Here is a 12,267-nt window from a genome sequence, read left to right on the forward strand (position 1 = left end):
AAGGGCATCGGCCCACTGTGAAGCATTTGCAGACGATAGGGAAGCTTTCAGCCGTCGGTGAAAACGTTCTACCAACCTATTTGCTTGTGAGTGATAGGCGGTCGTTAACAATCGCGTCATTCATGGTGATGTATTCAGACAATTGGTAAGTCCGGATTTGAACTGGCGTACACAGTCTGTAGTTGTAGTTGAAGGGCAGCCGAAATTCGCTACCCACCGTTCGACGAAGGCGCCGGCCACTGTTTCAGCAGCAATGTCCTTGATAGGTACTACTTCTGGCCATCGAGTGAAACGGTCTACGCAGAGAAAATCCAGAATTCGGAAATGAAGAGTTGTGGGTTAATTAATTTCAAGCTCATTAATGTAACAGTTCAGACTGAAGCAGCAATGTGGCAAGCTAGAAAAATGCGTTATAAGTGCAAAACAATACATTTATATGAATTCTTTTCATTTTTATTACTGATCATTCACTTGTATTTAGCACTTTTTCGACTAGCTTAATAAAGTTGAGGATGTCTTAGTAATTTTCATGGTCATTCAAGTTGGTCTATGTAGTTACAGTATGTACAAACACTTTGTGCTGAAAAGTTTAGTGAACTTACAAAGTGTAAACAATAAGTGAGAAAACCCCTAAAATATTTATTACAGAACATCTGTAACACTGGTCGGCGGTTCTGTTAACAACACCAATTCAACCATTTACCATACCTTCACACTCGGAATATGTGTTTCTTTAGCAAGTATGTAACGCCTCAAATATAACATTATTCTTCGACAATTTCTTTTACAGAACTTCAATTTACACATAGTGAATTGAGGACCGGTAGACTATAATGTATGATTATATTCAATAGGATGGTAGTATTACACTGATCCCATCATGAGTGAACCACTCGATGCTAAATATACCAGAAATTATCAGGCAAAACCTCACAAGTGGTAGTCGTCATGTTAGTTTTTCGCTCCATAAAAAAGTTTAGGCTCTGCAATGTAATAACTGCCCCTCTGTATGAGCTTTCAGTATAATTTTCATCCAGTTTAGTTATTAGCTATTAAAAGAAATATATTTCTTAGTTCTGTTCGTTTATAACTGTCTTTTCACAGTGACGTCTCGAAAATCAATGTCTTATAGATCTATTTTCACGTTTATCCAAGCAGTAAATTGAAATCTACTGATGAAGCTACAGATGCTTCATTTGTTTCTCTACTCAGATTGAAATTCAAATCGGAAAGCTATGTTTTTTGACTTACAGTTGAAAAAAATAGCCTCTCAGACAACCGTTAACCTCATGATGCATCTAAGCTTTACCTTCTGGCGCAATGGTATATTCAATTTACCTCTCGAAATCGCCTACTAGCTAGAAATAGTGGTCAAAGTTATACTGCCCTTAAGGTTTTAATTATTCAAATAAATGTCGTTACATATCAAAAACATCTCGGGCGATTATTTTCTCTGTAATTTTCATCAACGAAATTTATGAAAGCAAAAGCTGCGGCTCCAGGCATAAATTAGTCACAAATTGTATTTTTTTGGCTGGCTGTCGAATGACGAAAGCTAGGATCTTTCTCATAAATGATACCCAGCAACTTACTTTTATGGCTCACTGACAATTTAGATATAATATTAAACCTTTTTATAAGCCCAACAAATAATATACGATTCACAATCATTACTAACGGGCTATCTAAACCAAAAGCTAAAGAATTTTACTTTAAAACAAACCGTATCCCTTGAGAACTTGTTGGTCGCTGAAGATCACCCCTCCTTTTGAATACGTATGTTATATGGTAATCATTTGAATTTTGATGATTGTCTCATATCATGAATCGGTAAAAAGTAACATTTTCACCATCCTTCTGTTATCTCAGGAGATCCGGTTTCGTCGAGAATCCTATGTTAGATCCAGATATTGAACTCCTTCGATGTCTGTTCCATTATAATTACCTTTATCATTATTATTATTAGCTTTATTAGATATATTTTAAGTACAATATATAAACTCCAATCACGCACTCCCGAGTTCAGTAATTCAAAAGATGGCAATATCTATAACTTCATTTTAATAACGTAACACACGTTCAAAATAGATCAGGAGACACCCAAGTGAGGTACTGATTGGCACTCTATCCAAATGGTACAGACACCTTACAGAACCGGATTGTCACAACAGGAGAAAAAATCCCCATCGGTCAAAGAACAATATCCTATACAAGAAAGTGATGTAGCTCAATTCAGTTTGCTTCAAATATGAGCAATCAATAGCAAGTAATAGGAAATGTCCTTAAAACCAATTAGACAATGTGTTTCGAAATCAACCTTACGAAATAGAGACAATCTATTAACGAAGTATCATCCAAAATATGACAGTCCAATGTGCAAACGTCATAAAAAAAAACAATGTTAAGTAAAACAAAGATAAAACGGTTATTAAAAGGCCCAATAAAATCAAGGAAATAGTAAGGATTCAGAATCTGTAGACAATATAGTAATAATAACTGCAGTCAAACTCACAAATGGGAATCAATATACAAAATTCAGACAAAAATAAAAGAAACAGTACATGCTACGGAAATACAAAGGGCTAGTCATAAATAAAAACAGACATAGAGAGATTTTCTCCTCATGTTCAGGTGAGCATATAAAAATGGATTTTGCATTCTACACTAACATACATCTCTTTAAAAATCATAGCGGCTTCACTATTTGAAATGGACTTGGCTGTCAACAATGCCGACTAGAACTGGACTTGCCGAACCAAATCCTTTACTTTTATGGGTCTAATAACAGGCATTTCATTGACCGGTTAGAATGATGATTTTGACTGTTGGGAGAAGGGTACAGCTGAGTGAAGAGGATTATTGAGTTTTAAAATAAATTTTGTACCCTTAAAAAACTTTTCTGGTTTAGAATATGTTACTCTTATTAACCTTAAATAATGACTCACCAGTGTTACCTACCTTAGATATGATTACAAAATGACAACTAAATTAAACGAAATCACTCATTTTGAACATTACACTACTACCAAAAAAAGAAATACTCTCAAAACATTTTGTCATTTGAACGAATTATTTTCTAGTACTCATTGATTATCTCTAAGACTTACTGCTATAAGTGAACCAGAAATCGATATAAATCAATAGCAGGGAAATATCAAAGACTACAAAGAAATACTTATTATATACGAAAAAAGTGAGTCAAAATTTTGTCTAACAGTACTGATTTTTATTTTATTACATTCATAAACAGCCAGATTTGAATAAACTTAAGTGGTAGGTAAAAATGTAGAAACAAAAGTTTCAATATCCTAATATGAAACTACTATAAACAAAGAATGTAACTGTTTAATTACTCCATTTTAACATTTACAAAGATCTTTTTTTAAAAAAACCTGATCTAAAAAGTAGGCCAGTTCAGAAAAATAGTATTCGTTAATAAATTATGCCTAAATATACTTTAGCAACAACACTCGTTATTCCAATCCATAAAGAACTGGTTATTTATTTTCCATACACTATCTACATGTTGATTGACTTATTAAAAATACTTGAATGGCTTTTGTTTTAAATTAGTAAAGGATAAATATAAATTACAAGTACAGTCACATTAGAAATAAATAGAGAACTCATAATTATCGACTTTTCCTTGCTCATCAACTAATATCGGGGTTTAACAAGTCCTTCATGCTCTAACATTTAACCAAGATCGAATATCGTAATTTAAACAAATAAAACTACTTCTAAAGTTACGTCATACCATTGAACCTATTACTATCATCCTTACAAATCACTTGATATGGATACACTAAGAGCTTAAGCTTACTAAAACTGAGAATCACCTTTAAAATTAAGAACATTTGAATAAACTAGATTTTAATCGTTTAAAGATCCCCATCATATTAAAAGATTAATATTTGAACGAAGAATATTCTCTTCGATAAATTCTCTTCAGGTTTTACAATTATATATCTAAATTAATAATCCGAAAGAATGGCCAAGTTAATGGTAAAGTACATCGTTTACAGTATGTAAATTTTATTCACTTCAAAATGTTGACAAATGTAATAACTGAAACTTCGAGTAACTTCCAGTTCAATATCGCATGACATTTTATTATCGTACATTCTAGTGATCCTATTTCAATCATAAACCTATTGTTATACTAGTTAGATTACATAATACCATTTTAAGCAAAGAAAACAACTGATTTTTCCTCTAATATTTTTAGGATAACCCTTTTTTTATGGGTAGCAAAACTTTTATCATTCCTTATAGTAACTAAATAAATGTCTTGTCTGACTTTCAGTTATTTTACTTCATTTTATATTTCACCATTTCGGTTACAAAATTATTTGATATTTTACATTTATGGAATGGCTAACAACAAACATCGGTCTATTAATGCAATGGAATATTTTGGCATGAAGCATTTCCATATTAACTTTAGATCTTCTTCACTTTCGGCAGTTATCTAATTGATATTTTCTATAATTTAAAATTATGATTAAAATCTATGAAAATATATCTACTTAACTTTTTCTAATGTAAAGCTATTTTCAATGTACAATTGTTTTTAAGATGTAATTTACAAGGGATTACTTCTTTTTCTTCTCTTCTTTAAGTGTATTACATTTATTTATAATAAAATATTATTCATACAGGTTTTTTTTGACTGAACCAGTTAGAAGTAAATGTCAGAATTGTTTATTCATATTTTCCTACCCTTAGAATGAATCAATGTCCAGATGTGACTTACTGTGCATTAGTCTAAATATTGTACATGTTTTCATACATACTTACTTGTATGCACATAGTTGCACACATATATATGTATTCTATGTATTACACACATATTAAACACATATGTGAATGTAAATACAAAGATACAGATAATATATATATATATATATATATCTACATTCTTGACCATATTCTTTCATCTGGTTACAAATCTCCACATTGAAAGGATATAAACTTGTATTGTATCAGAATCACAACTAAATCATGCATAATATTTAAACAAATTAAAGATTAAATGAAGAACTAAACACATTGTATCTTTACCTTCTGAGTTCATTATAAACATGACGAAACAAAAAAATTTTATTACATTTTATTTAATTATTACACTAATATGGGTTTTGAATTTTGTGACTGGTAAGTAATAGATGATAAATTTTAGAATTAAAAGAGGAAAGGTTTTAATGTTTTTGAGATAGATTATGGTATCTGTATGCATTTTTGCTGTTTGTAATTAGATTTTTGAGGTATACTGAATTCTAAATGTTATCGAAAATTGTTATCCACAGAGATACTGTTAAAATGATAAACAAAATTTACTGTATAAGCAAAGACGGATAGTGGCTTGTAGTAGAATCCAGGACGTGAGTTTCGTTCTATTTGGGACTCATCAGCTGGATGTACTTGCATCTCAGAGTTGATGTTCATCCTAGAACTCGAACTCGGTACCGTTAGATTCAAACACTATCGCGTTATCCACTTAGCTACTGAGTCCTGATAGAAATTAGCTTGTGCAATAGGGTAAGTAAACAATGCCAAGTGAATTTAAAATCTACTGTAGTTATAAAATTCTCTCACTTTCATTAAAGATAATAAGTTGTTACATAGTAAATAAAATTATCGAAATAATTAATCATTATATTAGCTTCTTTGGCAACTAACATTTTAATTTTAGTATACAAATATATCACGGTGTTTTCATTCAATGTTAATTCTATTCAGATATTTATTTTAACAAATAACTTAAAATTATCAATAATAGAAATTTGAACGTGATTAACCCTAGTGACATCATAAGACTGGAAATAACTTTTATTTTAGCTAAATAATCAAAGTTCAGACATATAAAGTTCCTTCTTTTGCACTTAGTAACTACCCATTTTTATTTGACCATAATCAATAAATAACTCAAAAATCAAATTTATTTATTTGTAATCAATAAAATTTTACGAATAAACTTCTAAAATATTAAATTTCCCACAAGTTCTGCATTTGTATTTAATTTGGAACTTAGTTAGTTTCAATCATCTATTGATACTTGGTGAAGAGTTGATAAAAACATAAGATTTTAGAGAACAGCTTGTCATAGTGTGGAGCTCCTCAGTAGTGTTCACCCATAAAATCTAATTTCTATTATAAATAAATTAATATATTTGTAATATCCCAATGATCAGAAAAATTAAATTTTCGAACGTTTCTTAACTCAGTGTAATCCACTTCTTCAGTGAATAAATATTATCAAGTCAAACCTTGGCAATGATACCTACAATCTAATTCCTATTGTTTAATAGTTTTTTTAACAATTGAGCTGGAATAGAGTGATCACTTTCAGTTGCATAAAATAGAGTGTGACTACTAGCTAATCCTACTAGATTTACAATATTCACCGAAACTCTTTCGGTTTGTGTTGAAAACTATCCTTAAATTTGACTAATCTCTACCAATCATCTTAATAACAAGACTACTAATTAGTCATATAATCTCTTCATTGAAGTAAGTAATCAAAATTTCAATACTCAAGTGGTTCATAAATGCTTCTAAAAATTATGTTATGAAAAGCTACCTTAAAAATATTGATTATTTTCATTTGTTTCCGGTATAATTTCGCGTGCAAGAAATAATTACATAAACCATGAGAATCAATAAGGGACATGGAACCAACTAAAGAAAACAGACAGAACTATTCATCAATTGATTCACTATGGAAAATGAAATAATGTTTAGAAAAGTTAGCTACTACTACCCCCTTTGTGTATTCAAAAACAGTTTATTCTTACCTTAAACCTACCCTGGTAATATTAGATTATCATTCAGAGTGATTAGGTTTCAAATTGTTTTCACATTATTTCTTTATTATCCTTGTCTCCTCTTACCCTCCATTTCTAGTCTAGTTGACCTTTTATTTTTATATATAAATGTTCTTAACAAGTATATGTGTGATCAGATTGTTCGAAATATATTGCGCTAATATATAACATAGTTCTGATAATCTTCATCTTCTTATTACACTCTCAAAATTTATTCAAATGGTTGAACTCAGTTTTTTTTACTCTAGCAAGATTGAAACTAATGATTTAATAATCATAGTGGGAGTTCTTAGTATGATTGAAGCTTTACTGATTTGAATAACGTTAATTCATAATATAAGGAAAATAGATTAATATGATAAACATCTCTGATGTAATCCGGTTATCTGAGGTGGGTAGTTTGCTCATGAAGCTTTTCTTATCCTTTTACATAGCATTGTCAGTGCAAACTACAGATATTAGTTCGAACACAACTCTATAAAAATTATCCTCTAAAACTAAAAACCTTTTCCACCATCACATATAATCCTGTTAACAAAAAAGAAAACTATATATTTACTGGAGTTTATTAGAATGTATTCATTAACAGATTCATAGATAAAAATTGTTGTTTAATGTTTATCAGCCTACTAGTTATCACTGACTAGTTATTCTTTTTAAAGTACTTACAACTCATCATAACGCATAATCTGTACGTAACATAATGACTAAGTAGTGAACAATTTTGCGTACAATATTATTATATAACATTTTGAGATGTTCATTTAATTTAAATCTGATGTAATATTGAGTAAATTTCCCTGAAATTAATTTATGATATCTATAGAATACAAACTTTTGTTATTTATAATAAATAAGATCCGCGTATTTCAAGTTTTAAAACCGTCTTCATGTTGTTCACTAATCATTATTAGAAAAAATTGATTTTATTCTTAACATGACTATTGTAACCAATGATTGGATACTCTGTGTGACATGGCTCAAAATCGATCACAATGGCGTAGGTATATACACCCTTCGTCTTCCTTTAAACCGTGAGATTAAAATTACTTTATACCTTTCTTTCTACAAACTGATTGTTTCTTCCTGTATTGTACCCTTAAATACAATATTTATATATATGACTATCAATGAAATAACTGCTTCTATGAATTTGGTGTTCATCTTATTGTGCCAATGAAGTATGGCAATTTGGACCGCTTTATGTGTGTGCCTGGTCCTACTTCGTAGCTGACTGAATGAATTAAACGATTACGGCTAAGAATCGAATAAATGGAAATGTCTTCGCTCCTGTGAGATGAACCTTAAACTTCAGAAACTCATTGAGTACCATAAATGCAATTATGATTTTAAAATATTAGAAAGTTTCGTGTTTCAAATTAGATCAACATGTAAACGAGCAATCTGGTTCATCATGTTTCACTCTAATATATAGCGACATTTATATGCATATATGAAAATATCAAACAAACCAAGAGAGTTCATAAGTCAACAATAGCAATGAAATAGATTACATAACTAGGCGTAATAATAAAAAACTACAAACTGATTATGTAATGACAGGCATACCATTTGTGATAATAATAATAATAATAATAATATGGGCTTGAACCGATATTTCATTACAGGAAGTAGGTCAAAGACTCGGAAATATTAACATTGAAATAACATTCATTGAAAATTATTAAAACTACTTAACAAGAAGTGTTCAGATAATTGGACAGTGAAGAATAGATTCCAAGAAGGTATGAAGAAAACCAAACGAACAATGGATATGGAAAATAATGGCTATTAATTAAGCATGACATTGATCACACATTATCAATTCACTGATTATTTGACTCATATAAATACTTTGAAAGAACCATTTAATAAGGAAAATGGAAATATTGTTTTCTGTTGTTGATATATATACTAACCCACTACATTAAAAATACTGGTGGATCATATTGACGTAGATATAAATAAAATCTATAAATATATACATCAGCCTTTAGGTAGAATAACAGTTTCGTACCATTAATTTTAAAAATTTTATGGTGAACTAGTTTATGGAAAGTAAGAGACGTAATTAAATTACTGATTTTCCATAACTATTTACATAGCTGCTTTTATTCTGGAATATTTAGATAACGAAGTCGATTACTTCGATTAGCTTATTCTTACGAAACAGAATATTCTATAATGAACAAGCAGATTATTTCAATTATCTGATTGATTGATTTTATCAAATTCGTATTTAATTTTAGCTCAGATATCATCTCCAAATGAAGCACTTGGACCTCCTGGACCGAGAGGTGATCCAGGACCACCTGGTCCAGAAGGTGGAATTGGAGCACCAGGTCCTCGTGGTCCACCTGGTCCTCCCGGAATAGATGGTGAACGTGGGCAAGCAGGACCTGCTGGGACGCCTGGGACACCTGGACGCGATGGGAGATCTGGAGTTCCAGGGGTTCAGGGCTCACCTGGACCTCAAGGGATTGTTGGACCACCAGGAGAACCCGGGGGTGAAGGAAGCCCAGGACCACAAGGTTATCAAGGTCAAACAGGAGACAAAGGTGATACTGGATTTGATGGACATAAAGTGAGTCTTATCATAATAGCGATTCATATTTCGTTTTTACGGACACCGATGTGCACTTCTTTCTGAATGTTTATTAAACCACAATTCTTCTAAGTATTCCTGATTAGAATGAATAACATGAAAGTTTAAATAATAACACAAGTTTTTAAAACAATTAGTCCCTTTGATAAATTTCGATAATGCAATGAGAATAATTCTGATAAACTTCGTCTTCTCATTGCATTATCGAAATAACACAAGTATTCAAACAAGGCATACTGAATATAATCATATGTATTCAATTTCCTACAACCAGTGCTTTACTAACAGACATAATTAAACAGTGATCCATTGTGAAAATTTATAGCGATTTTAACCATTATGAGACTGGAAAAAAGAATACGTAATTTAGCTGTAGAATCTACCAGTTATACATAAATTATATTGATTCATATGAGAAAACCAAGTTATCCCTTTTGAACCAACATAAGTATTATCAATAAACAATACAGAATACATATAAGTTTAAATTGTATTCAACATGATGTATGTACAAATATGATCCATCTACCTAACTGATCAAATCAAAGCAATTGAAATAATTACCAATTCATAATACAAAACACAATGGAAAGCGCTTAGTCACCAGTTTAACAATTTTTATTAGATAAACAGATAAATATCATTAGCTTGTTAACTTAGTGAACATAGAATTTTCCATAAACTAGTAGCTCGGTAGAAAAAAATTACATCGTGTGACATAAATATTGTCGCCCATTAAAATTTAGGCTATCTCATCTCTCATTATTCTTGCATTATTTTTGAGTGGAGAAAACCAAAATATCTTTATAATAAACTCTATAATGAATATTCTCAGGATGAAACTTATATGATTTCTCATTGCTGACTCATTTTTAATGTTCTTTCTCTTATCCATCTAGGGTTCTCAAGGACCTATGGGGCCACAAGGACCTCAAGGACCAACGGGACCTGTTGGCCCACCAGGTCCCATGGGTCCACCTGGACCCTCAGGTCCAAGAGGTGAATCTGGTCCTACTGGAAGGGCGGGTGTGATGGGACCGCAAGGTCCAGTAGGTAACCCTGGAAGACCCGGGGCATCAGGACCCGCTGGACAAAAAGGGGATCGTGGTTTGACTGGTGCAAAAGGAGAAAAGGGTGAAAAGGGTCCTACAGGAACACCAGGACATCCAGGATTGAGCAAAGAACGTGGAATTCAGGTAAATAAGTTATGATTGATCAAATTATATTCAGTATTATTTTAATGTGCTACCTAAAATATTTTAGATTATTAGCATAATATATGTGAAAATAATGTACATTGTAAGGAAAGTTGTATAAATTATTCGGCGGAACTATTTGCAATTCACTTAAAATATGGTTAAAGATTACAACTGAAATAATTAAACAGTCTTAATTTTTCTTCCTTTACCAGGGCGAAATCGGTCATGATGGGCGTCCAGGTGTTCGAGGAGAACCAGGTCAAAGAGGACCAGAAGGATCCATGGGTGTAGCAGGAAGACCAGGGGAGAGAGGGACAATGGGGCGCTCAGGACTTCAGGGTCCGAAAGGAGCACAAGGCGAACCAGGTTCAGTTGGAGTAGAAGGGCCAACAGGAATCCAGGGTCTCAAGGGTGAGAAAGGTCAACTTGGACGTCCAGGTGAACGTGGAGAAACCGGGCCACGTGGTGAGCGGGGACCTATAGGCCCCATAGGAATCAAGGTAATCATAGGAGTAACTTATTATGACAATACTGCATTTGAGATGAAATTTTACTGACTGTGAAGGTTTCATGACATAACCCAGCACCAGATAGCTAATGTCAAGCTATTTTTAGAAAAGTTTTAGTAGATCATATATCAAGCTAACTTTTAGATAGATAATCTTAAATAGTACAGTCAATCAAATCACAAATTATTCTCAATAAATTTGATTATTAAGGAATCATTAAGATGGGAAAATTCTCTAACCTTAGAAAACTAAGTTATACTTGTTAAGTAACAACACCTTTTTGTCTCATTTTCATGGAATCAAAATTGTTTTATGTATATTTTGTGCCCTCCAATATTGGTACAGATGAAAATGTTTGTAATGTAAAGAACAATGAGTAAAAACAGAACATTTTTACAATACTAATTCATGAGTCTCCTGAGCTGCAAACCAGAATTAGAAATATTTAAAAGGAAATACCCAGTTTATGTTAAAGCAAGTCAAGTGGTCTGTTAATACACTGGATCAACAAATAAACTAGCAGTCCTGATACGGTTGCCATTGTTATGATAATTGCTACGAATACATAAATCCACAGAATCAGAGCAAATACACCAAAGTAAAACTGCACTAAATTAATATTCATTGTGTTGGAAAACTACTAGATGTTTTTGTATCCAAAATTACAACTCGTCTAGTAAATGATAAACAAATATTGTTAATACTGAGAAATATTTACACTAAATGTCTAAGATTATATTTTACTGATTGGATGAAAATATATTTTAAACTTTGATAGATTTCTGAAAATATGAATCAATTGAAGCTAGACCATCATGGAAAACTTGGAAGCACTGGACGGCCGTTTCGTCCTATCGTGGGACTCCTCAACAGTGCGCATTCACGATTCCATCTCGCGCGATTCAAACCCAAGACCTATCAGTCTCGCACGCGAGCGCTTAACCTCTAGACTGGCTTCAAAAGATATTTCCTGGAGTTCTAGTAAGAAATAGTGACAAGTGGAGTTAAACCAGGTCTACTGTGAGATGGTAACTCAATGAAGACAATGGTGGACGGTTGCTCAGTTTTGTGGATTGGTTGAAGTTAGACATTAACACCGTTGGATGCCGGCCATCTCAGTGGTATAT

The 12,267-nt window shown here is 32.0% G+C and overlaps 1 protein-coding gene across 1 annotated transcript in view; it reads left to right on the forward strand.

Moving 5' to 3' along the window:
* Positions 1-3,442: 3,442 nt before the first annotated feature.
* Positions 3,443-12,267, forward strand: part of Smp_135560 (putative collagen alpha-1(I) chain precursor) — a gene marked incomplete at both ends in the record, with an annotated part of 27,085 nt that continues 18,260 nt past the window's right edge. The window contains 4 exons of the mRNA XM_018796817.1: positions 3,443-3,496; positions 9,082-9,411; positions 10,332-10,628; positions 10,844-11,131. Of these exons, the coding sequence (XP_018651922.1) occupies positions 3,443-3,496; positions 9,082-9,411; positions 10,332-10,628; positions 10,844-11,131 (969 nt within the window). The remainder of the gene's footprint in view (positions 3,497-9,081; positions 9,412-10,331; positions 10,629-10,843; positions 11,132-12,267) is intronic.

This window comes from Schistosoma mansoni, chromosome 4, assembly GCF_000237925.1.
Source record: "Schistosoma mansoni strain Puerto Rico chromosome 4, complete genome".
Lineage (NCBI taxonomy): Eukaryota > Metazoa > Platyhelminthes > Trematoda > Strigeidida > Schistosomatidae > Schistosoma > Schistosoma mansoni.